The following is a 26,407-nucleotide window of genomic DNA, read 5'->3' on the forward strand; positions in this document are numbered from 1 at the left end:
GAACCAGACACCTACTGATAAAGTTTTTCTTAAAAGTTAACATGTTTACGTTTTTGTTCAATAGTGCCAACATGTTGATTAGTGCAAATCTACTAGTCACAAATATTTTGAAAGTAACATAAAAGTGATATTTTAATAATATTGTTTTCAATTGTTGTTAATCAATGCCATATTAATGTTGATTACTGCCAATTTATGTTGCCTTGTATAAAGGTATATTAATTTAGTGATTCGATTAAAGTTTCAACATTTTAAAGCTTTATTATGTCATTTTTGGAAGCAAAAACATGTTACCAGGTTATGTAAAAAATAAAAAAACTTTCCACCACTTGGATTTCTTAAGACTTTTTATATGTCATATAGGAGACATTTATGAGCTATAAACAGTTGAAAGATTTTCTGTTGCAATTTGTCTGAGGTTCCCCCTCTTTTCTCACAAAATGCCTGTACTAAATGCCAAAAATGTAAATGACAGAGCAATAGCCTTCTCATTCTCAGAAATGTGTATTTTAGATTAGATTCGATTCGATTCGATTCAATTCAACTTTATTGTCATCGCAGAGTACAAGTACTTTACAATGAAATGCAGTTTAGCATCTAACCAAAAGTGCAAATAGTGATATAAGGGCTTGATGTAAATAGAACAAGAATGGTAGTGATAGGTAACTATGCAATATCAGCTTCTTTAATTTAATGAATTATTATTATTAATATACAGTATGTTCAGAGGTAGTATTGTAAACAACAGTTTAGTTTAGAGGTATATACAGTTTATACATATTATATTACTCATATCAGTTATATTTAGTTATACTCTTGTCAAATATGTTTTTACTGTATGGAAAGTGGATGTTTGACTAGTTGTTATACTGCCTATAAGGTCTGATTAAAGTAGTATAATATTGAGATGCATCCATTATATGGAAACCTCTAACAATGAGATTGTTATCAGTATATATCTTTTAAAATCAGTATTAATTTTTAGACACCATCATCTATTAAATGTAGTATTTGTGCAGATGTACCACATGGTCAGAGAGGACGCCCTCCGGAAGAGTGGAGAAAGACAGAGAAGACATTGTTTCTGAATCTGTGCCTGCAAGCATCTCTCTAGCCATGCAAACAACTGTGGAGAAAGTATTGTCTCTGTCTGATACATTTCACAATCAGAGACATGATTTCCTGCTTGATCTGTACTCACATGTTAGAAGTGCTGAAACTCCAACCAGAGAAGAAACCAGTACAGCTGAAGGGCTGGTCATGTGAAGAGAGTGAAGTGAGGAGTTTCCTTCAGTATCTGCCCGACATTTCACATTTGAGGTGAGTAGAACTGGTGCTATTTAGGGCTTGTAGTTTGTACCCCTCTATTTGTCTTTTACGTAACATGTATTCAGGCTTTTAGGGAACAATTCAATTAGATTAATCATGATCTGTTTATGTTAAACTGCTCATGCAGTTTCACTCCACAACAGGATTAAAGGGGATGATCCCCTGAAAAGTGGAGAAAGACAGAGAAGACATTTCTACTGAATCTGTAGTCGTATATGTCAGTATCATAATGTGAGGCTGCTGAAAATATTAAACACTTTTATCTCAACAGATTAACAGGGTGTGACTCTTTCCATCATCTTTTTTGATTTCAAAGAAAGTAAATCATTTGATAAAGTATTGACTCGCCATACAAAATGCCGCATTCATGATGTTGTCAATAATTCCTGGAACACTTGTAGAGAGAGTTTGCTATTTGCTTTGGCTCTCATCCAGGCTGAGAGGTGACCGTTAGAGAGAGCTCTATTAAACAGTAACTCCCATGCCAGCTCCTTTGGTGCCTCAATGTGTTAGTCAGTCCCTACCCAGACAGGACAAAGGTAGAAAACACTCTACTGGACTTTAGATCAGCCTTTAGACGGACTCCCCCTGCAGTTCTATTATTTTTAAGCCCTTTAGACGGACCCTGCTGCAGTTCTGTTCTGTTTAAGCCCTTTAGATGGACCGTGCTGCAGTTCTGTGCTGTTGAAGCCTTCAAGAGAGGGACCCCCCTGCAGTTCTGTGCTGTTGAAGCCTTCGAGAGAGGGACCCCCCTGCAGTTCTGTGCTGTTGAAGCCTTTGAGCTGGACCTCACAGCTGCCCCACGCAGGCAACAGTACCTCAGACACCGGGCTCCAGAACCATGACCTCCTTCGACGACATCCTGGAGGAAGCTGGGACGTTCGGCCGGTGTCAGAAGCGTATCTTTGCTCTGTTGTGCGTCGTGTCGTTGCCCTTCGCTGGCGCCTACGCCGGCATCGTCTTCCAGGGCTTCACCCCGGACCACTGGTGCCGCGATGCGGCGGTCAGCCGGACCAGGGACGTCTGCGGCTGGAGCAGGCTGGACGCGCGCAGCCTGACGGCCCCTCTGGTCAACACCTCCACAGGCATGGTCCGCAGCACCTGCAAGCGCTACAACCTGGACTGGAACGCCACAGGCCTCACCTGTGACAACAGCCAGGTGAACTTCACCTTCACGGATGGCAGGACTCCCACGACCGCCTGCAAGGAGGGCTGGGAGTACGACTACGAGGGCAGACAGTCCTTCGTCACGGAGGTGAGGAGAAACATCCCATCACTTAGGTTGGAGTTGTGATACGTAATTTAATAAAGAACAGTGTTTGTGTTTAAAGCTATAAGTAATGTAACATAATAATAAACTACATACTGTATATCATGTCAGAACAACTCAGAAGGATTGTATGTATGAATCGTAAGCTTATTCAAATTATCAAATTATATCACAAAATGCTTTGGATCTAAAGATAATCAATAGGCTTTTTGTATTGGATTCAGTATTTGAGGGAGGTTTCTAATAGTGAAAACCTTCTTATAGCCATAAATTGATAGATATTTTATTGTTCGCAATGAGGAAAGTTAGGTTCCCTATTATCATTGGTGTTTGGAGAGATACAGAATGTCAGTGAATGATGATGTCATTGCTGGTTTCAGTTTGACCTGGTATGTGGAAATGCTTGGGTAGTGGAAATGTTCCAGGCGTCTTTCAATGCGGGTTTCCTGATTGGCAGCATCGCTATTGGTTACCTGGCTGACAGGTAAGGTTAGGATGTGACACAGACATCAGGTTGTTGTCAACAGTTTTTGCATTCCAAGTTGTTACACACAAGTCTCGAACCCGCGACCTCGATATGTGACCGTCTCTACAAATATGCAATATTATCCCAGCTGCGCCACCGATAATCTAGCAATTCGACGGCTTGGGTGGGGGTATTTGAACCATCTCAACTCCGTTACACACTCACCCCTCTTGCTCATGACACCACAGCAAGCCCAGCTGTTGAGCTGAGCGTAACTGTGCACCCCCGGGTCACAGCACCAAACAACAGACCCCAGTCCAGCTGTTAAACAGTCCTCGCAGTCTGAGTCGCGAACTTGCAACCTCTCGTATCGTCAACACAAGTGACCGTTGTCTCTTTAAATTCTCGATGTTATTCCAGCTGGTCCACCAAGACGCTAGCAATTAGATGGCATGGGTGGTGGGAGAGGGGCGGCGGGGCCGGGGGCCGGAGGGTGGGGGGTATTTGAACTTGAGGAGTGAGTTTACCATCTCAACTCGGTCACGTACTGTACATATTTTTTTTATTTATTTTGGGCATTTAGCAGACGCCTTATTCCAAAGCGACTATCAATACATTTGACTAAGTAAGTGAATCATCAATCCACCAGTCGTAGCAGGAAAAGTAATCTAGTTCAGGCCAGTGGCCAGAGGCCTGCAGTGGCGTACTGTGCAACACCTTCTGTAACAACAGTTGAAACAGTTGAAACTGTTGTTTTTGATTGAGAAAAGTCTAAATAATGTTTAGTGATGATCACATGTAATATCTGGAAGTAGACATATTTGTGTAGTTTGTCACAAAATGACCTATGAAATAAACAGATGGCTAGGACAGTTACGTATGTGTATTTTTTGAGTTATGTGTATTTTGATTTTACACTATTTTCTCTCTCTATTTAGGATTGGCCGAAGACTGAGTTTCTTCTTGTCGAACATGTTGAACGCTGTAGCTGGGATACTAGTAGCAGTGTCTCCAGACTATGTCTCCATGCTTGTCTTCAGAGTCATCTTTGGCATTGCTGTCAAAGCAGGCTGGATGACTGGATACGTCCTGAGTATGAAAAACTACTTTTTGCTTTTTCACCCATTTCACATAAGTTGAATATTAACCTACAATGTGATATACATTGTATAGCGCTGTACAGTGCTTGATAATGTGACAGGGCCTGGTTAAAAAGTCAGGAGTTTTCTCCAGATTATGAAAGAGCAAATTGTAAGCTGGTCATCCATTGAAATCTGAAAATAGCTGAAGAAGAGATGCTTATTTGAATGTTGGTCCACCCCGAACCAGTTAGCGGAGAAACGCGCTTGAATCAAAACACAGCTGCGAAACAGCTGCTAGTAGGCTAAAGGCCAATGCACACAGCGTGCAATTTTGTCGCACGACAACATTCGATTCTCAATTCACACCAATGAATGAATGAATGTGAATTGAGAATCGAATATTGTCGTGCGACAATATCGCATCGCACGCCGTGTGCATTGTCTCATTCAAAACAATGGAATCGAATTCGGCGGTGTGACAAAATCGCACGCCGTGTGCATTGGCCTTAACGCTAAAACGGAACTTCCCTACAAACATCTAACTGCATGTTTAGCACATCACAACACACTGATAGAACATAAACATGTCACAAACACATAACTACACATAATTAGATGATCACACTAATTAGATGATCACACACCTTGCTTTTGAACGTGATGTCATTAGGAGGCACAATATTAGCTACCATAGCTACACAGATGACACCCAGCTCTATATTTCTGTGGCAACCGATGACTACAGTTCAGTTGACCACTTGGTAGAATGTATTGCTGGTATTCATGCATGGATGCATCACTGAACTTCCTTCAGTTAAACCAGGAGAAGGACTGATGTGTTGATCATTGGTGAAAAAGCTGAAAGGGAGAGACTATCTAGGCACTTAAATACACTGACACTGAACGCCAAATGCCAGGTGCTGCAGCACGAGTCCTCACTAAGACCAGAAGGAGGGCACACTTCACACCAATTTTAAAATCACTACACTGGCTACCTGTCAGTTTTAGAATAGATTTTAAGATTATTTGTATTAGTTTTAATCACTCCATAGTCACGCACCTGAATACATGTCAGACATGCTAGTAAGGTACATGCTACCAAGTAGGTCCCTGAGGTCCTCTGGCACTGAACTTTTAACGGTCCCTAGAGCCAGGACCAATGGAGCTTTTCCATTGACCAGACCGGTATGGCACGGTACAGCACGCATTTGTATCCTACCCGTACCGTACTTTCAGAAACGCTTCTCCATTATACACAACAGACCTGGAGCGAGCCGGGACAGTAGGAGGAGTTAAGTGTCATAAGAGAACTTCACTTTAATAAGTGCTGCTATCCAGCAGAATTATGTCAAAATGCAGCACTATCATGCACAGATCAGCCTTAAAACATGTAACGTTAGATACTGTATATAACGTTAGACAGGGAGCAATGTATTTCTACGGAAAGGCTGTGCTTGACGCTTCCATCGGACTGACGCCTGGGCGCTCATACAATCTCTGTGTTTGTTGCAGAGGAACAACTGAACCGACTGGCACCCTGTGACAAACGCGCAGATATGAGTGCTCCGGTGTGTTGCTGGTAGTCTTTATTTATACAGCATAATGGATGTTACGTGCCTGTTATTTGCCGCTTTCATAATTGTATTTAGCCTTTATAGCACAAGTCATGCATTGAATGTACCCTCAAGTGCAGCTGAACAGTATTAAGTAAACTACAATACATCTCTGGGTGTCTGCGTCATCTTTATCGAAAAACGCACCCAATCGCCGACCACATGACTCCAAAAACGATACGGCAAAACAAGTTGAAATAGCAGTAATACCACGTTCATTGATAAAATGACATAAGGTATGGAAAGGGGGGATGGCAGTTTTAGAAGGGGGATGATGTTATTTGTTATGCTTGTTGTAAATAAAAGTTTTATGATGCATTGAAATTACATTAAACTAAGATAATAAGATGGTTATCATAATTTTTCAAATCAAGTAATTACAGAAAAAGTAAATTACATTTTCCAAGAGCGAAATCTGTTGTGGTATTTTAAAATGGCGGTTAGCGGTGAACTCTATGAACATGGGATGACAATGTTGTGACAATTTCCATTGACCAATCAACGGTCTGCAGTGTCACACGTCACACACAGCCTTGCATGGATAGTACCTTTCGCTCCTAGTCAGGAAGGGTAGCTAAAAGCAGTACGGGTACTTCGGGTACATATATTAATACTGTTCAGCTGCACTTGAGGGTACATTCAATGCATGACTTGTGCTATAAAGGCTGTTGTTGGCAGTGGAGAAAGCAAAACAAACCGGGCTCACACGGTATGGTACAGTAGCCCCCCCCCCCCCCCAGCCTCTGGAGCCTAAGAATGGCCTAAGGGAACCTTTAAGTGAGATCTTAAGACATACCTATTTAATCACACTTTTATCATGTAGGTCTAGCTGTACTTATACAGCTGTGTGTCATAATTAAATCTTTTCACTATTTTCTCTTAAACTTTTAATTCTCCTTTTTATATATTATCTGTCTTGCTTTGTTCTTCTTGTTTTATGTACCATTTAATTTAATGTAATGTTTTTATTTATCTGTATCATGTTTTTATTTATCTGTATCATGCTTTTATTTATCTGTATCATGTTTTTATTTATCTGTATCATGCTTTTATTTATCTGTATCATGTTTTTATTTATCTGAACTATGTTTTTATTTATCTGAACTATGTTTTTATTTATCTGACCTATGTTTTTATTTATCTGAACTATGTTTTTATTTATCTGAACTATGTTTTTATTTATCTGAATCATGTTTTTATTTATCTGAACTATGTTTTTATTTATCTGAATCATGTTTTTATTTATCTGAATCATGTTTTTATTTATCTGAAGCATGTTTTTATTTATCTGAATCATGTTTTTATTTATCTGTATCATGTTTTTATTTATCTGTATCATGTTTTTATTTATCTGTATCATGTTTTTATTTATCTGAATCATGTTTTTATTTATCTGAACTATGTTTTTATTTATCTGAATCATGTTTTTATTTATCTTTCCTTCATCTGTAAAGCACTGTGTACATTTGCTTATATGAACATGTGCTATATAAATAAATTTGACATTGACTTTGACTTTTACAAGCCATGTATCACCTACCAGTAGCCTATGACAGACAAGACAGTGAATCCAATTCACAAATTATAAGTATTTAAAACTGAGGTTTGTTATTCATACTTCAACTTTCATAATATGCTCATTTGCGCGACTTGATGATTGCCGACACGCTGCCCTTTTTACCAGACCGTGTCACATGTATCGATGGTGTGTGACGTCTGCCTGTTTGAACCACACTTCCTCTGACCTCTCCTGTGTAGTCCTGTACAGCCTGCGCCCTTCCTCTCTCCTCAGTGACAGAGATAGTAGGCATGGAGTACAGACGGACGGTGGGGATCCTGTACCAGATGTTCTTCACCGTGGGCTACCTCTTCCTGACTCCCCTCGCCTACTACATCACCAACTGGCGCTGGCTGCAGGTTGTCATCACCGCCCCCTACATCCTCTTCCTGGCCTACTACTGGTGAGAACAGGAACTGCAGCATGGATACACATACATGACACATTCTAAGGCTTTGGTCCTCATATCGGGATCCGATGTAATGATCAGACTTTTCTTTCGAAAAACGTTAATATATTTCTGTGTTGTTGAAAATCAATGACACATCGCTTGTCAACTAACACAGTTTCTCTAGCTCACCCAGGGGCCGTTTCTCTAGCTCACTCAGGGGCTGAGCTAACTAGCACTAGCTAACTAGCGCTAGCTAACTTCCCTGCATCCCCCGGCAAAGACCGCGTTCCTCTAGCTCCCCCAGAGGCGAAGTTGTGGGGTTGGTGTGTGTGTGTGTGTCTCCCTCTCTGTCTCCCTGTTTCTTACCCTTCCTGTTGCTCTTGATCTGAGGGACACATGAGTTGCTCTACGTTTACATTTTTTTTTTTGTGAATATAGACATACAATTGTAGCCGTGGGAGCAGTTTGCAAAATGTGTACAAAATGTTCAAAAACGTTTTGTTGTCACTCTATTCTCAAAGTTCCGCCATTCATTTCTTATGGCGATTTTTCTTCACAAAAAGTCTGTGTCTGTGTGTGTGTGTGTGTGTGTGTGTGTATCTGTGTGTGTGTGTGTGTGTGTGTGTGTGTGTGTGAGTGTGTGTATGTGTGTGTGTATGTGGGTCACCACCCTGCCCCCCCCGACGAAATCCGCGTGTCTTTATGTCACCCAGAGGCCGAGCTGTGGCGTTTTGAATATTGGCCCATTCATTGTCTAATATATTTTTTGTCCGCTAAACGGGGCATTGTGGGTAAACCGTATGTAAACTGTATAATTCCCGTACAAGCAATGCGATTTGGAACGAGCCGCACGTTTTGACACCTTCCAGCTCTACCTAGTGCCAAAACTGGGACAAGAAGCCGGGGCACATTTTGCTATAATAATAAATAAATAAATAAATATATACCGGTATGTACAAGAACATTAAGTGTGCCTTGCATCCTGCAAGCACACGTAATAAGTGCTGCTTGCTACTGCAAGCAACTTAACTAGGTAGCAGTGGGGGTTACTCACCGAATCCATTGTGTTGCAGTATTTTGGCTTGACTAGTGAGTTTGTGTTGTTGAAAACATAGTTCCGTGTTTCAAAAGAAAAGTCATTTTGATTGGTTGTCAATATGAGGACCAAAGCTTTAGAACGTGTCATATACAGTATACAGTACACATACAGGGGTGGCGGTAGCCTGGAGGTTAGAGAGGCCCATATCAACTTAGAAGCCCATATCATTGTATTCATAATAAACAACAATTTACTATACATGAACAAACTAATGGAATTAGTATTTGTCCAAATTTAGACAAAATACAACATGATTTGTACTGGGGACGGAAAAGGCACCCTATTAAAAAAAATGACCCGTTTAGCAGACATGTTTTCCTCACGCGTAAGGGAATACCCAGGGAGACGCAGACAGCAGAAGTAAAATAGAATAGTAAAATAGAAAAAGAAACAGCTATAACCATGCTGAATTATGTTCATATGACGCATTGGCAGTCTGTGACAAGGTGTGCCCCTGGCCGGACCCTGCCCTTCTGCCTGAATCTGAGTATGATGCTACCCAAATGAATGTTATTGTTTCGTGCCGTACGCTTTCGTGGTATTATATTGTGTGAATTATCATCTGTATGTTGTTTTTCTTTCACTCGACTAACCGCTGAGATAATAGGCTACTTGAGACATGCATTTCCGTAAGCATTAATCCAACTGTCCTGCAGTTCTAATTTGACGATGTGTCTAGTCCAATCAAATTACTTGGTTCCATGATGACGTTGAATCCAGTGTGCGCTCCGACGAATTTACAAACGCACCCCATATGTTCTAAACGGTATTTCCCTCCTCATATTTTCTGAATTCATTAATATTTTAAAAACATAAATATTCCATGGGCCGGATGGGAAGCTTTGGTGGGTGATCCATGGAATAGAGACATGGTTGACATACGTAAATTAGCTGTTGTACCCTTTAACGTTCACTAAGGGGGGTGCATTTGACTGTGCAAATTATTTTAACTGTTTGGTTAGGGAAACCATCTGAGAAATATCATCAACGTTTTTTGAAAAGAAAAGAAACTGGGGGGGCAAGCCATTTTCGTGGGGGGGGGGGGGGGCAGCTACCCCCCGTGCCCCAGTGTAGAACCGCCAATGGTTGATTCTCAAATGTCTGTTTCAGGTTTATCCCAGAGTCTCCAAGATGGCTGCTCTCGCAGAACAAGGCCAGCAGAGCTGTAAAGATCACAGAGGCCATCGCTAAGGAGAACAAGAGAACCCTCTCCAAGAATATCGAGGTAGGAGATACCCCTAACCCTGACCCTAGCCCTCTCCAAGAACATTGAGGTAAGTTGTGAGGTTCACAGACTACTGTATTTGACTGACTGAGTTATTGAGTGATTCTGATTATTTATTCTGTTTCTGATTCTGATTCTTATTTATGATTAATTAATGTTTATTGCATCTTGCAGACTCTGTGTGACGACAACACTGAGACAGTGACAGCGTCATTCGTGGACCTGGTCAGAACTCCTAAGATGAGGAAACACACCTTTATCCTCATGTTCAACTGGTGAGCCCTTCACAACACACCTTCATCCTCATGTTCACCTGGTGAGCCCTTCACACCTTCATCCTCATGTTCAACTGGTGAGCCCTTCACAACAGCATCATCTAAAAAGCATGCTAAATTACTACTCAGGATCTGACCTTTCATTACCAGGTTGATATTTATGACAGGGCCACCTTGACTTCCTTTAAGGAGCAGGATAAGCAGGATAAGCTTCCAAACAACAACATCCTCAAAATAATATAATCTTCCCCCCTCGAAAAGGACTTGCAGTGTCGGACGTTAGCTGTTGTGTTTCTGCTTGAAAGCATGATTCGAAGAGAACATTTGTGAGTCCACTCCCCTAGAACACCCCTGGCCCCTCCCTTAGAACACCTCTGGCCCCTCCCCTAGAACACCCCTGGAAGTAACATAATGTTTGTATACAAACCGAGTGTCGGGTAGGACAAAACAACATGAAATATTTATTTCAAGAGATCTCATTCCCTGATCACTACAGATTAAATATAGTCATTACAACCATTAGAGGAGGCCTTCGGGAAGCTAGAATGCTACATACTGGACCTGTACCTTATTCATTCTATGATGACGGAAGAACAGAACAGAACTTCAATGTCCAACCAAAGCTGGAAACCAGTCGCCTGTGCTGTTCACCAGTGTTCTGTTTACCACCTCCTCACGGTGGTGTGTGTGTGTGTGTGTGTGTGTGTGTGTGTGTGTGTTACCACCTCCAGGTTCACCAGTGCTGTGGTCTACCAGGGTCTGATCATGCGGGTTGGTATAGCAGGAGGAGACGTGTACGTGGACTTCATGATCTCCTGCCTGGTGGAATTCCCTGCTGTCTTCTTCGTCCTCTTCACCATCGAGCGCATCGGCCGCCGCCTGCCCTTCGCCACGTCCAACATGGTGGCTGGAGTGGCCTGCGTGATAACGGCCTTCATCCCAGATCGTAAGGGTCCACAGGGAGGCTGGCGGAGGTAGAAATCAGAGGACGGGCTCAAAGACAACACTATGATAGCATTTCTTATTCCGTTCCCTGCATTATGATGAACCCGACCTCTGATTCCTGCCTCCACCCGCCTCTCCTGATGTTGATATGGCACTTATGTGCCTTATTGAACATGCAGTTTACTGTAGCAAAGAGACTCTTTCTCTCAATTTACCCTTACATATTTAACATTTACATCTTTAACATTTACATATTTAACATTTACATCTTACCATTTACATAATTAACATTTACATCTTACCATTTATATCTTACCATTTACATAATTAACATTTACATGTTAAACATTTACATCTTTAACATTTACAATCTTTAACATTTACAATCTTTAACATTTACGCCTTTAACATTTACATATTTAACATTTACATCAACATTTACTTATTTAACATTTACATGTTTACCATTTACTTATTTAACATTTACATGTTTACCATTTACATATTTAACATTTACATGTTTAACATTTAGATGTTTAATTCTCGTGGCGTTGTGTTCAGGCATGTTCTGGTTCAAGACGGTGGTGGCCTGTATCGGCCGGCTGGGCATCACCATGGCGTTCATCATGGTGATCTTCATCAACACAGAGTTATACCCCACCTTTGTCAGGTAAGAGTTATACCCCACCTACCTCAGGTAAGAGTTATACCCCACCTTCCTCAGGTAAGAGTTATACCCCACTGTTATGATCAGACAGAGAACCCAAGCGCAGACACAGAGACATTTGTAAAGTCAAGAAGCCCAATGGGGTGTATTTATTTAAGGGAGTAGCAGAGGATGGTCGATAGGCAAGCGGGGGGGTCAGGCAGGAGAAGTAGTCGGCAGGCAGGCAGGGGTCTAGGCAGGGGGTGTAGTCGGCAAGCAGGGGTTAGGCAGTAGGAGTAGTCGGCAGGCAGGAGGGCAGGTAGGAGGACTGGTAGGGCAGGAGGGCAAGTAGGCAGGGCAGGCAGGAGGGCAGGTAGGAGGACTGGTAGGGCAGGTAGGGGGGCAGGCAGGCAGGGCAGGTAGGAGGACTGGTAGGGCAGGAGGAGGGCAGGCAGGGCAGGAGGGCAGGAGTCAGGTCGGGGTTCTGGAGGCAAAGGCAAACAAGGGTAAGTAGGAGGCAGGTACTGGCGGGACAGTAAACAGGAAAGGGAGCTAGAAGCGTGACTTTATGGGTAAGCAGAAGCTACGATCTGGCAGAGTAGTGAAGGCTGGACCGGGTCTTTATGGAGGACTAATGAGTTGAGATGTAGAGCAGCTGAGCCTGACTCTGACCTGACAACACTCCTGCTGATTAGGGGGAAAGAGGGAGAGGAGAGAGAGAGAGAGAGAGAGAGAGAGAGAGAGAGAGAGAGAGAGAGAGAGAGAGAGAGAGAGAGAGAGAGAGAGAGAGAGGCACTGTCCGCTACCTCGAGGTAGAGGGCGTGACACCCACATTCCTCAGGTAAGAGTTATACCCCACCTTCCTCAGGTAAGAGTTATACCCACCTTCCTCAGGTAAGAGTTATACCCACCTTCCTCAGGTAAGAATTATACCCACCTTCCTCAGGTAAGAGTTATACCCCACCAGGAACCAGTTGACCCCCCCCCCCCCCCTCTCTCTCTCTAGAAGGAAGGAACCAGCCAGCCAGTTGACCCTCTCCCCTCTCTCTCTGGCAGGAACCAGCCAAGCAGTTGACCCCCCCCCCCCCTCTCTCTCTCTCTGGAAGGAACCAGCCAGCCAGGTGACCCCCCCCTCCCTCTCTCTCTCTCTCTCTGGCAGGAACCTGGGCGTGTCAGTGTGCTCAAGTCTGTGTGACATCGGAGGCATCGTGTCCCCGTTTATGCTCTACAGGCTGGCTGACGTTTGGCTGGAGCTGCCTCTCATCGTCTTTGGTGGGTTATTATTAACGTGTAATAACAGTGCAATAACATTCTTATAATCGCTGGATTAATGCCTATGTAGACAAAAAAATGTGTGCTGTTTCTGTCTTCATGATTTCTGTCACTCAAGGTTTTTGGGGGGGGTTTCCTACAGTTTGACACATAAACACAAGGTCATTTCCACGGCTAACTGTGCGCTGTGCCACACAGGTGCCATTGCGATGTTAGCCGGAGGTTTGGTCCTGCTGCTGCCTGAGACCCAAGGCGTGCCCCTCCCTGAGACCATCGATGACATTGAGTTCCCAAACAGGTGAGATCTCCTCAACTCCTCAACACGGTCAAGGGAGATTATCGTAAAAAAATGTTAAATATATAAATAGTACCAATTGAATGGGGAAGTGTGTCCAAACTTTTGACTGGTACTGTATATATATATAATGATTATATTGATAATACAGGACATTGATTCATAGTGTTTGTCTTGTCTCCCCATGTGTCAGAAACAAAGAGGAGACCGCTATGAGTCATCAGCTGTCCAACCTCCTGCCTACCGACCTGACGGCCAACAAAGAACCATGCACAGTCTGATCCTGAGCTTTTAGGCCCAGTCCCATTTCCTTAGCTCTTAGACCCAATCCCATTTCCTTAGCTTTTAGGCCCAGTCCCATTTCCTTAGTTCTTAGGCCCAATCCCATTTCCTTAGCTCTTAGGCCCAATCCAATTTTTCCTGTTTCCTGCACTGTTGTTAGGGACATAAGCTTGTTATAAAGAAAAGGTCTAGAATACATTAAAACGACATTAAACTAAGTTTTTAATAACAAAGAAAATAATTACATTTGTGGGTTTCTTTTGTTGCTCATTGATGATCCGCAAGGCATTCTGGGAGATTTCTCATAACACTCGGTTTTGAGTGTGCATCTGAAAATAAATTTGGAGGGTCATGTAGTCAAGTCAAGTCAACTTTATTTATATAGCACATTTACATGCAGCAGCAGCTGAACCAAAGTGCTTCACAGGCGGGGAGCAAATAAGGAGCACAGATGTAAAACAGGTTAAGTGCAGGAATACTAAATAAAATGCAACACAATACAAGATATGATAACAATTAAAAGGAGAGAAGATAAAAACAAGGACTAAAAACAATAAAAGCCAGGGACCTAACGATGGCTAAGTGGGGGGGAAGGCCAGGAAGAACAGGTGGGTTTTTAGGAGGGATTTAAAAACCTCCAGGGTCTGAGCGGCCATACGTGGAGGGGGAGGCTGTTCCAGAGCTTGGGTGCAGCAGCCGCAAAAGCTCTGTCTCCCTGGTTTTAAGCCTGGTTCTAGGCCCCACCAGCAGTAGCTGATCTGCTGATCTAAGGGATCTGGAGGGGGTGTGGCAGTGCAGAAGCTCAGAGAGGTAGAGAGGGGCCATTCCATTGAGTGCTTTAAAAACAGCCAAGGATAATTTAAAATCGATGCGGAAACGCACAGGCAGCCAGTGGAGCGAGGACAGAACTGGGCTGATGTGCTCGTACTTCTTAGTCCTCGTAAGGAGGCGCGCAGCCGCGTTTTGGACGAGTTGTAGGCGGCTGGGCAGGGACTGGTCAATCCCCGCGTGAAGTGCATTACAATAATCGAGGCAAGTGGTGACAAAGGCCAGGTTCCAGGTTCTTCTGGGAGAGGTAGGCCTTTGTCTTGGCCAGGAGTCGATGGTGATAAAACAGTTTTTTACTACAGAGCTGACTTGCTTTTCAAATTTAAAAGCACTGTCAAAAATGACTCCAAGGTTTCTAACTGAGGTGGAGAGGTTGGAACCCAGGGGGCCACAGGCATCGGCGAGGGGGGCCGGGGAAGCACTGAATGATCTACCGCCATTTAACCCAAACATTTCTCTTGCACATAAACTGATCACACTAACCCGTTACATAACCTTGCTTACTTTTTCCTTTTTTTTTTTACAAACCATGTCCTTTCAGCATTGTTCTTATGTTGTCACAGGTCAAGGGCCTCATTTATAAAGCTTTGCATACCTACGCTTTGCGTACCTACGCACCTTTGCAAAGCAAGAACATTTACGTCACCAACATTCGGATTTATAAAACGATGCGCACGCCAGTGGAATTTGCGGGTTGATTGGAATAAAGGGAAGCAGGTGTGGGAAGAGTGGCCCGCAAATTCCACTTGCGTGCGGTGCGCGTGCGGTGCGTGTTTTATAAATCAGAAGCTTGGTGTGCGTAAATGTTCTTGCTTTGCGTAGGACGAAACTCTCTTCTCTCGTCTATATAATATCTATGTTCCAGACTGCTTCAACAACGGAGTCAGTTTAAACGTGATTCGTCCTACTACTGTTCACCTTACTATTCATGATAATACATAACATCCAAGTATTGTTTAATAATTATTACAGATTAAGTAAGACAAGTAAGACAAGATACACTGGTGGTACAATTAGTAATAATAGATATAGTTCAGTAATAAAGTGTCTTTGCGCTTAACATTTTTGTAGTCCGTATACATGGGGTGTGCTTGGGGATGATAGTCAATTGTCTACAGTGGGCTTGTTCATGTTCTTCAATGTATGGATATTGCGATCATTGGACTTATCGGGACGTTACCCACTGAGCACTCGGGAACAGTGAATCAGGAACGGTGCTCAACTTGTCCAGCCTCGCGCTATGTGCAATGAATATGAATATAAAAAGTTAATATATTTGCATGAATATCTATATGATACGAACAAAGATATATGTAGGCTACATGGGTACAGGACAAGAGAGAATAAGATGTGTGCACGTATATTCTTTGTGTGCACTCACATAATATGTGAGGTAATATTTCGATTTATGTTGGTGGAAATTGTATCAATTTCAAAGCGTTTCTCCTGTTTCATCCTTCTGCCAGCGGAGTCGCAGTTGACATTTCTCCAGTTTCTGTGCGTACGCATGGATCACAGTGTGCGTAGCCTAGAGGTGCGCACAGTTTTTATAAATCCCAAAATTGCGGGAAAATTTGCTAACGCACCTTTTTGGGCGTACGCAAGCTTTATAAATGAGGCCCCAAGTCTCTGTGGTTTAAGGACTTCTCTGCCTGATCTGGTTCTGGCCATCATAGGCATGACCTGAGGAATCATTGGAGATATGACTGAAGTGTCGCTTGTGGCGTTGTGATCATCCACCTCAGTGGTGGGGACTGGGTCAGGAATCTTCTGTAGATGGCCTCAATAGCTGTGTCAACAATCTGGTTGTGGACGGTGACCTCGTAGACTCTGTCAGCATCCTCCCTTGGCTCATCCTGAGCCATTTCTCCTGGCATGGCTTTTTTTGCCTGATTCTTTTCTGTGGCATTTCCTCCACTTCCAGGTCTGTCTCCTCATCGTGCTCCTCGATTTTTTCAGTGGCCCACTTCACAAAGCTGTCAGCAGCATCCTTTACAGCGTGGAAATCCCTCGCTATCTTTTTGAGGGCCTCTTGTGTGGACATGACCATTCTGTGGGCAGAGAGGATGTCCATCCCTTCCGTCTGCAGGTACTTTGACAGGGGAGATGTCTGCTCAAATATCCTCAGGAATATTTGAGCCGCCAGGATGGTCTCATACCTGAGTAGGCCCTCCTTGTACCCTCTGGCTTTGGTGCTGTGGGGAGCATGGCAGGTTCTGGCCTGCAGAGGGAGCCAGACTGTCGTTGGGAGGGGGATAATGAGCTGATTACGGACAGGTGTCAGTGATCAGACTCGTTATCCCACTGGTCTATTTAACCTGTGTGTGTTTGTTCCCTCGAGAGAAAGGAGGAGGCAGGAAATACCTGCCGCACAGGGACACAGAGGGCGAGAGAGAGAGAAAGAGAGAGAGAGAGCCACGGCAGCAGCAGCAGCAGCAGCAGATCCCGAAAGGGGGTGTGTAGCGGAGACACCGCAGAGAACTATCCCGGGAGGGGAACAGCTGGGCGGGACGCGCAGGAGCGGCCGCGCGCCAGCGGGGTTCGAGCGGACATTATTATTATTATTGTGAAACATCTCTCTCTCCAGCACGCCTGTGACATTGCCTAGCCTGTGCAACTGAATAAATACGTGCTTATTACACCGTTCCTCTGTGTCGACCTCCCTCTGTGCCTAGAGACCTTTACAGGTGCGTATATTGCTTTTCGCAGTCTTCTGCTCCTGTATGGACGTGAGGGTGAACAGAACATCAACATACAGACTGTCTTGAGGCTTTCCAAATGACCCATACACAAAGTAATCTACACCCTGTTCCTCCTCGTTGTTTTTATCCTCCACTGCTCTGCCTATAGCCTCCACTCCAACTGCAGCTTGACTTGCCTGGACATACGGAGTCAAGGAGAGATAATGCTAGCCTCCAAGTCCAACAGTTAGTTAATTTAAGCAATATCACACGAGAGGGAGTGCTGTTATACTGAATATCAGCACGGCTGTGATTCATTCTAGCACTCCCCCAGTACTCCCCCAGCACTCCCTCTCCTGTGATATTGCTTAAATCTCACATGCTATTATACAACAGTTCTACAGCACTATTTATTAGTTAACAGTAATAAGCGACAACAGATTATGATTGATTAGCGGTTATAGACTGTAAATTGTCAATCCCATCTGGCAACCCTGCCGCTAGGCAGGCTATTACCACTGTTTCTTCATCGCATAGGCTAGCGCTAGCCTACACATTAATAAAATATATAGCCTATATATGTCTTTTTTTAATATAGAAGGAATCAGAATATGTGACAATTTAATTTTAGCAAATTGTATTCAAATTGTGCTTAGAGGGAATTATTTTCACCGGACATTATGACCGAAGAGGTTTAAATATGTCAGACTTTACCGACATATTTTACCGGACAAAGACCGGTAACTACCGGTTAACGGAAACCCAGCTGTACAGCTACCTATATTTTCCTTACCGGGTCAACGGTTACAGGCTGACTCGGCCCCGCTTGTTCTGTATCCTCTCTATCCTCTGTATCTGTACCCTGCTCCTGCTCCTCCCTGCCAGCCTCCTCTTCAACCTGTTGCTGTTGCTGCTGTGGTAAACTTGAGGGTGCAGCCCCTGCAGCAAATAATGTTCCTAATGTTTACACATTTGGCAGCATCTGCCTCGAGTTTCTTTTTGTTTTTCTCCCTAAGTTTTTCCCAGCCTCCCTTCCGTTTTTGTGTGCTTTTTCGCTCCATCTCTCAGTATCCACTATCCAGGCTAACTGAGCAGCACGAAACTGAGACGGAGGTCTGGTGCTGCGTGCGTGCGTGACCCCTGCCCCCCCCCCCCTCTCTCTCTGTTGATAGGGCCAGCCCAGTGTCTGTATAGAAAATGTACCAATGGGCCGCTATCCCCGATTTATGGGCCGTTCGATGGTAGCTTTCGATTTATGGGCCGTTCGATGGTAGCTTTCGTCCGGGCCGGCTCGGCCCAAATTTATTTTGCCGGCCGGCTCGGCCCAAAACTACCGCGGCCCACTGGGCAAATGCCAGGTATGCCAGATGGCCAGTCCAGCCCTGGGCCGTGGTTAGAGAAGCAAAGAAGTAAAGTTACGAGTAAGAGTGAGTGTATCAACACGCGGGACGACATGAGTGTGGATGCTAACCAGGGGCCAGGGCAAGTGGCTCGGCCCGGCAATGCTGCGACACTTACCGCCACATTTTCGATAAATCCCCCGGAATCCTTCGACTTCACGAGACCGCAGGGATAAGGGGGATAATATAATAATAATAATAATAATAACTTTATTTGTATAGCGCTTTTCCTGCAAACGTTGCAGCTCAAAGTGCTTTAATCATTATATAATCTTAATTTAATTATTTTGTAACTTAAATGCAATATTAAAAGGATGGGTTTTTATAATCTTAATTGAATTATTTAGTCATTTAAAGGCAATATTAAAAAGATGGGTTTTTAGTCTTGACTTCAACATATTTGCTGAGGTTGCATCCCTAATGTAAACTGGCAGTGCATTCCACAATTTGGGTGCATAAAATGAGAATGCAGCCTCACCAAATCTCTTCCATAGCAACACAGCGGGCGATGCGCACGTCATGTGGAAGTGGGCGTGGTTTCGTCTAAACTGTGTTGCGATTCGGGTAGTCGTGACCCGTTCGTAAATACATTTTTTTATTTGAAGCGGATGAAGCAGACGATGTGCTACGTGGGCTCACTTTGAACAACGCGCAGAGGCAGCAGTACAACAGTGTCAGAGACGGTTTCACCGGATTTGTCGTGCCGAAGAACGTTTTGATTTACGAACGGGTCACGACTACCCGAATCGCAACACAGTTTAGACGAAACCACGCCCACTTCCGCATGACGTGCGCATCGCCCGCTGTGTTGCTATGGACACCGCAGTCTGCTGCATTTTGACATTATGAACAATCTGCTTACATCTTACAGTAATGTGTATGGTGCTGCTGTGGCGCAGGCGGTAGAGCCGCCGTCTAATGATCGCAAGGTTCGAGCCCCGGCTGGCCACATGTCGCAGTGTCCATGGGCAAGACTCTGAACCCCAAATTGCTCCCAGTGAGCGGGCCGGCGCCTTGCATGGTAGCTTGCCGCCATTGGTGTGTGAATGGTGGATAAAGGTGCTATATAAGTGCAGTCCATTTACCATTTGGTGCTTAGGTCACATTTACTGTAAATCACGTAAACTGTACACTGTAAAGCCCTGTCCGGACGGCATATAAATTACCTGAGTGTTGTGTCCTGTCCCTTTAAGACTGAATCACGTGTTAGACTAACTAGGAAGTTGAAGTGATGCTGAGTAGTTTGCTGCTATACTCATGCTGTAAAGCAGGGGTCGGCAATTAGGTTTGGCCTCGGGCCATTTTTTTTTTGAGCCACTAGATGGCGGGCCAGAACATAATCAAAGGCTAATTTAAGTAATTGATTGTTTAAAAATGTGACACGTTCTAATGCTTTGACTTTTCTTTCAAAAAATGTACACATCGCTAGTCAACTAACACAGCTTGTTTTGTGAGCCTGCTAACAATGTAAAGTAGTGTTCTAGTTAACTAGGTAGCAGTCCAATCCATTACGTTGCAGTATAGGCTTGACTAGCAAGTTTGTGTTGTGATTCTCAACAACGTTGAAACGTAGTTTCACCCTTTTCCATAGTTTTGAATAATAAATATGTGGACTGACGATGTATCGCAGCCTAAGTTATTCTAATAATTATTTAACATCGTTTTATTCTGAATTATTCCCCCCTCCTCCCAGACAAGGTCACATTATTTATTATTGGATTGGTTGTTTGCGTGCCGGGTGAAGTTAGCTAAACAGTTAACCTGCTAGCAAGAGAAACATCATGTCACTCTCCAAAGGTCTAAAGAGGAAAGTTGACGGTGGAAACAGGGCATTTAAAGAGGAATGGACAGCGAACTATACGTTCATCCTACCTGGTTTCATCAATGCAGAGCCGTTGTGAGACTCACATCTTCCGTGCTCACGATGTTCCCTTTCTATACAAGTCGTCCTTTTCGTCAATGAATGTGATAAAGACATAAAGACAGATAAAGACAGATAAGATAAGACAGATAAAGACATAAAGACAGAGGAATCGATTGATGCATAAAAATAAAAATAAACTGCCTGCGGATTAAAGTGACGTCAATATCACCAGATATCAAGCAAATAGTGACCGATGGGAGATGCCACTTTTCACATTAAGTGAGTACCAAGCCTGTCGTTATTGTATTTAATAACCTAATTGTATTTTGTATATTTTGAATGAATGGCTCATTGTACTTATTATCCCTAATAGCGCATTTGCTCTGTCGTTTCAGGAGCATAGGCCTACCACCACTTTGCACCGATTTTGTTGTCAATGTTTTTCAGAAAATTAAACAGAATTTGCTTTGTTACTGTTCATATGTGTGTTGCAGTCACATACGTAAACATTACGTTTGAATGATTTAATGAGCTGATGTTATTTTTTTCAAACCACACACCGCATGTTGGCTATTTCAGCACCACGCCTTGTCCACCTACTTATGATTCACTATGAGGGGTTCAGCGTCAGTGCGCTTCGGTGCACCCCGCTGCCTGATTGTCTGTCCCTGTGTCATTCACTCTCAACATGGATACAAGTACAATACGCATTATTCAGGTGGAGGTAGATTCTCTATTCGGACATTATAGGCGCGGTGTTGGACTGTCGGTCCGATATTGTAAAAAAAAAAAAAAAAAAAAAAAGTGGATTCTCAAAATAATCTGCTGGGCCAAATATTATTGGTGACGGGCCAGCAATGGCCCACGGGCCGCCTATTGCCGACCCCTGCTGTAAAGAATAAACCTGCGTTTGATGGACTACGTTCTCTATCTACTTATTATTACTTACAAGTCCAGTCCGGACATCACAATTGGCGACGAGTAATCGTAGTTTACTAGTTTTTTACAATGGCTGTAAACGTGCCGTTTCCCTGTTTTTTCCTGCCTGCCTGCTTTTTGAGAACTATTTGCTGGTCATCAATGCTAGCAGTAATGCTTGGTCTGCTGCACGGCGTAGAGCCGTCTTACTACACTGCCTGGGCACCGAGGGACAGCGTCTCTTCTACTCGCTCCCGAACACAGGTGCAGATTACGATACTGCAATGACTGCGTTGGAGGAGTACTTTGTGCCCAAGACAAACACTGTTGCTGAACGCCATGCTTTCCGTAAGAGAGTACAGATGCAGAATGAAACGGTCCTTCAGTATGTGATTGCACTACGTGAACTTGCAGCTACGTGCGACTATGGCGATCGTGCGGGTGAGGCGATCCGTGATCAGCTAGTTGAACATCTACACAACCCGCGGATCCTTGAAAGACTTTTGATGGACAATACACTTACACTGGAAAGGGCCATGACAACTGCTACACAGATTGAGGCTGCTACAGAGCAAGCTAAGGCCTTCTGTGAGCCGCGGGCTGCATCTGTGCAGGCGGTGCAGCACACTCCACAACGAAAAGGGGGACAGTGGGGTAAGCGTACAAAGCCTAGGGAGGCTTCACAGCGGAAAACATGTTACCGCTGTGGATCAGATGGACATTTAGCTAATGCAACTAACTGCCCAGCTGCATCAGTTACATGCAGACAATGCAACAGAGTGGGTCACTTTGCCAAGGTGTGTCGCAGTACACAGACACACACCAAGGAGGTACGTGAGGTTGATCTCCCTGAATTTACAGTGTTATATACTGAACATTCTGCACGTAATAGTGATAAGATCACATGCACTGTGGAGATTATTTCAGAACACTCACAGTCCAGTAAAGTGGAATTGCTGGTTGACACTGGTTCATCTGTCTCTATACTGCCACAGAGCATCTACGCACAGTACTTTAAAAACATTCCACTTACTGAACCGACTGCCAGGCTGGTGTCTTACTCTAAAACCAGCATTCCAGTGCTGGGGTGCATGTCTGCTGATGTTTCTCTCCATGGCCGCACTGCTCCAGGTACCTTCTTCATTGTGGAGAGGGGGACCTCACTGATGGGGAGGGACCTAATGACTGTGTTAAGTGTGCATATTGCAAACAACAAAGTGGTGCCTCCTAATGACTCTGCATCTCTGCCTACTCCTGTGCTCCAGTGCACTACTGCATCTGCTCCCGCTGCTGTAGGGTGTGCAGAAAACTTTGTGCACCGCGTGAAGGTCGATTCCTCTGTCACACCGGTACGCCAAAAGCTGCGCCGGCTACCGCTGTCTGTCAGAGACGCAGTTTCTGATGAACTGAAGCGCTTACTCGCTGCTGGAGTGATCGAACCTGTCGACGCCTCTGCTTGGGTGTCCCCCATTGTCGTCATACAAAAGAAGACTGGAAAAATAAGGATGTGTGTCGACCTGCGTGAGCCCAATAAGGCGGTCATTATTGACGCCTTTCCACTGCCTCATATGGATGAGCTCCTTTCCAGCCTGAAAGGCTCCACCATCTTCTCATCCATCGACCTGGCTAACGCCTACTACCAGGTGCCTCTTGCTGAGGAGTCACGCGACCTAACGGCATTCATCACCCATGATGGACTGTATCGGTTCTGCCGTGTGCCATATGGACTGGCATCAGCGCCAGCTGCCTTTCAGAAGATGATGAGCATCATTCTCGCTGACCTGCCGAGTGTGGAGTACTACATTGATGATGTCATCATACATGGCAGTGACAGGCACACACATGACGAGGCTCTTAAAGTTACCCTGCAACGTCTGAAATCTGCTGGCTTGCAGCTTAATAACGACAAATGCCGTTTCCGTGAGCCCAGTCTACCATTCCTGGGTCACACTGTCTCTGCTGATGGTCTGCTTCCAGACACTGTACGCATACAGGCCATCGCACCCACTGACGCTACTACACTGCGTTCCTTCCTCGGCTTGCTCTCCTGGTACTCTAAGTTCCTGCCCAACCATGTCACTGTGGTGGCACCTATGCGAGCATGCCTGAGACAGACGGACAGTGCATTTCAGTGGAGCCAGTTATGAAAGGGTCAAGCAACTGCTGGTAAAGAGCCAAGCCCTAGCATTGTTTGATCCTGCACTGCACACTATCATATCTACAGATCTGCATCTGACTACGGGTTGGGTGCTGTGATGTCACAAGTGGGCCCTGACAACGTTGAGAGAACTGTTGCGTTTGCATCTCGAACTCTCTCTGCTGCTGAGCGCAAATATGCTGTTGTGGAAAAGGAAGCCCTGGCCTGCGTCTGGGCTGTGGAGCGGTGGCGCACTTACTTGTGGGGACGCCGTTTCACTCTGAAGACGGACCACCAAGCGCTCACGACACTGATGACTACAAAGGGTGTCGGTCGCGCTGGTCTACGTGTTGCAAGATGGTCTGCCCGTCTCATGTCCTACAACTACGATGTCACCTACCGTCCAGGCTCTGACAACGCACCTGCCGACTGCATGTCTCGCTTACCTCTGCCTGCTGCATCTGCTCCGGCTGACGACGACACGGAGTACGTTGCTCTTCTCACCTCTACTAGTGAGTCTCTCTCTGCTGCTGACCTGGACTCTGCCTGTGCCTCATGTCCCGAGCTCACAATGCTCCGCGTCATCATCTCAAGTGGTTGGCCTCCTTCCTCTAAAGGTCTCGACCCTGTCTTGCTACCATACTACCCACTCCGCCATGAACTGTCTGTGAAGGACAGCTTCATATTTCGAGGCTCCAGAGTGCTTGTCCCTGACGCTCTCCGCCCTGCACTGATCTCCATTGCTCACGAGTCCCACCAAGGAGTGGTGCGGACCAAACAGAGACTTCGTGAACTGTACTGGTGGCCTAAAATGGATGATCAGGTGCTCAGTGCTATCCGTGCCTGCCACTTGTGCCAGTCAAATGACAAGACAGCAAAGCCACGTCCAGGTCCACTGCAACCTGTACCACTTCCTGATGGGCCATGGCAAAAGGTTGCCATGGATATAGTCGGCCCATTCGAAACAGCTGCTCCAGACTGCAGATACGCTGTTACAATGACTGACTACTTTAGTAAATGGCCTGAGGTAGCCTTCACCCGAGACATCACTACTAACACTGTGCTTGCCTTTATGTCATCTGTGTTCAGCCGGCATGGGAACCCGCTGAGCATTGTCACTGACAACGGTGTGCAGTTTACGTCTGCATCATTCACATCCTTCCTGAAAGACAGACAAATCTCACACAGCCGATCTTCTCTCTACTACCCTGCTGCTAATGGGGCCATAGAAAGGTTCAATCAGGTGCTGAAACAAACCATCCAGCTGGCCATTCAGCAACATCAGCCTTGGAAACCAGCTGTGGTAGACTTTCTCCAGGTCTACCGTGCCACTCCTCATGCCACTACTGGTTCATCTCCTTTTTAACTGCTCCACGGTCGGCCCATACGAACCAAGCTGACTCTGTTACCTCCTGCTCCTGAGTGTACTCCGGCGACGATGAACATTCGCCACAGAGTCAGTGAACGACAGGGCAAGATGAAGGCCTACACTGATGCCAAACGTGGTGCACGTCCTCCTGCTTTTCAAAAAGGGGACAAAGTGCGGGTTAAGAATCCTCTGCATGTGATGAAAGGTCACAGAAGGTACAGTGATCCTCTCACCATAAGCAAGAAGGTGGGGGACAGCACATACATTCTGAGTGATGGAAAGACTTGGAATGCCTCTCATCTCACTGCTTTCCCAGACACTGCCGCAACCACAGACAGAGACACTGTAGAGCCTGTGGTTGATCATTCACCCAGGCCTAGACGTAATATCCAGAGGTCTGGATGGCTAAAGGACTATGTCTCTTGAATAGCCTAATAATGGGTCACTGACAGTTGTTGAATTGTATTCCTGTTGTATGGGGATTGTTGCACTTATACTGTTTGCACTACTTTGGTCTATTGTTATTGTATTAGACTGTCATTACCTAGATTAATAATATTTAAGTTTCCTTATGTGATATTGATTGGGTAATGTGATATTGTTTTGTTTATACATGCTGAATCTACAATTTCATTTTTGCTTGCCTTGTTGTTAGTACAAGTAACTATTTTCCAGAAAGGGGGAAATGTTGTGTCCTGTCCCTTTAAGACTGAATCACGTGTTAGACTAACTAGGAAGTTGAAGTGATGCTGAGAAGTTATGCTGGGTAGTTTGCTGCTATACTCATGCTGTAAAGAATAAACCTGCGTTTGATGGACCACGTTCTCTATCTACTTATTATTACTTACAAGTCCAGTCCGGACATCACACTGAGGACCTCGGTAATATATGTTTTACCTGGGGTAATTCGGTAATTTTTATCCCGTCCGGACCGACCATGTCAGTGATTTACTCCGGGGACCCCAGTAATTATTCCGGCTGGAATTACCTACTGTTTTTCAGCAAACCCTGAGGTCCTCTGATAATTATATTACCGTCCGGATTGACATGTCAGTATTTGGTACACATTGCATGATTTTGCACGCGATATTAATACTAGAATTTACAGTTTTGACCGGGGTGTGAGATCTAAGGTATTAGGTGAGCTCTGTGCAAACAATGGATGTGGATGACATTATTGACTCCCTTGAATCTCCACTATCAGATAACCAAACCACCTAAAAGGTTAATCGACGACGATGTAAGTGACGATGGACTGATTTCTTCTTCTGAACCAGTTCTAGCGAATTTACCTAACATTAGCTTGTAAACTGTGCAGTTTGTATGGTCTGGATCTAGCACTCTATAAATCACGGTGTCTGACAACACACAGGGATGAAGTTAGGGGTGGGAATCGCAAGGTAACTCACGTATTGATAACCGTACAATATTTTGCCGATAATCTATACATTGTAAAAGACAA

General features: G+C 44.6%; 1 protein-coding gene across 3 annotated transcripts; it reads left to right on the top strand.

Annotated features, from left to right (window-relative positions):
- Positions 1-1,196: 1,196 nt before the first annotated feature.
- On the top strand, positions 1,197-13,970 carry LOC308158400 (solute carrier family 22 member 2-like). 3 transcript variants are annotated; one of them, XM_080531987.1, is made up of 12 exons: positions 1,197-1,320; positions 1,988-2,584; positions 2,980-3,083; positions 4,004-4,158; positions 7,553-7,721; positions 9,919-10,033; positions 10,208-10,308; positions 11,040-11,254; positions 11,815-11,923; positions 13,059-13,171; positions 13,370-13,469; positions 13,660-13,970. In XM_080531987.1, the coding sequence occupies exons 2-12, from the start codon at positions 2,171-2,173 to the stop codon at positions 13,745-13,747; spliced, it is 1,683 nt and encodes a 560-aa protein (XP_080388113.1). In that variant the 5' UTR covers positions 1,197-1,320; positions 1,988-2,170; the 3' UTR covers positions 13,748-13,970. The 3 variants fall into 3 exon arrangements, 2 of the variants coding, with proteins under 2 accessions (XP_080388113.1, XP_080388114.1); XM_080531988.1 differs by having other exon boundaries at positions 1,262-1,320; positions 2,030-2,584; XR_013937459.1 differs by lacking the exons at positions 1,197-1,320; positions 13,059-13,171; positions 13,370-13,469; positions 13,660-13,970 and adding an exon at positions 12,273-12,296 and having other exon boundaries at positions 1,911-2,584; positions 11,815-12,218.
- Positions 13,971-26,407: the final 12,437 nt, after the last annotated feature.

Source organism: Nansenia antarctica (genome assembly GCF_963989245.1).
Source record: "Nansenia antarctica genome assembly, chromosome: 1".
Classification (NCBI taxonomy): domain Eukaryota; kingdom Metazoa; phylum Chordata; class Actinopteri; order Argentiniformes; family Microstomatidae; genus Nansenia; species Nansenia antarctica.

Bases quoted from the DNA above. Each gene is read 5' to 3' on its own strand.
- LOC308158400 (XM_080531987.1), top strand. From the start codon at position 2,171: ATGACCTCCTTCGACGACATCCTGGAGGAAGCTGGGACGTTCGGCCGG. The intron at 10,309-11,039 runs GTGAGCCCTTCA...TACCACCTCCAG, and splicing joins TTTATCCTCATGTTCAACTG to GTTCACCAGTGCTGTGGTCT. The intron at 11,924-13,058 runs GTAAGAGTTATA...TCTCTCTGGCAG, and splicing joins TTATACCCCACCTTTGTCAG to GAACCTGGGCGTGTCAGTGT.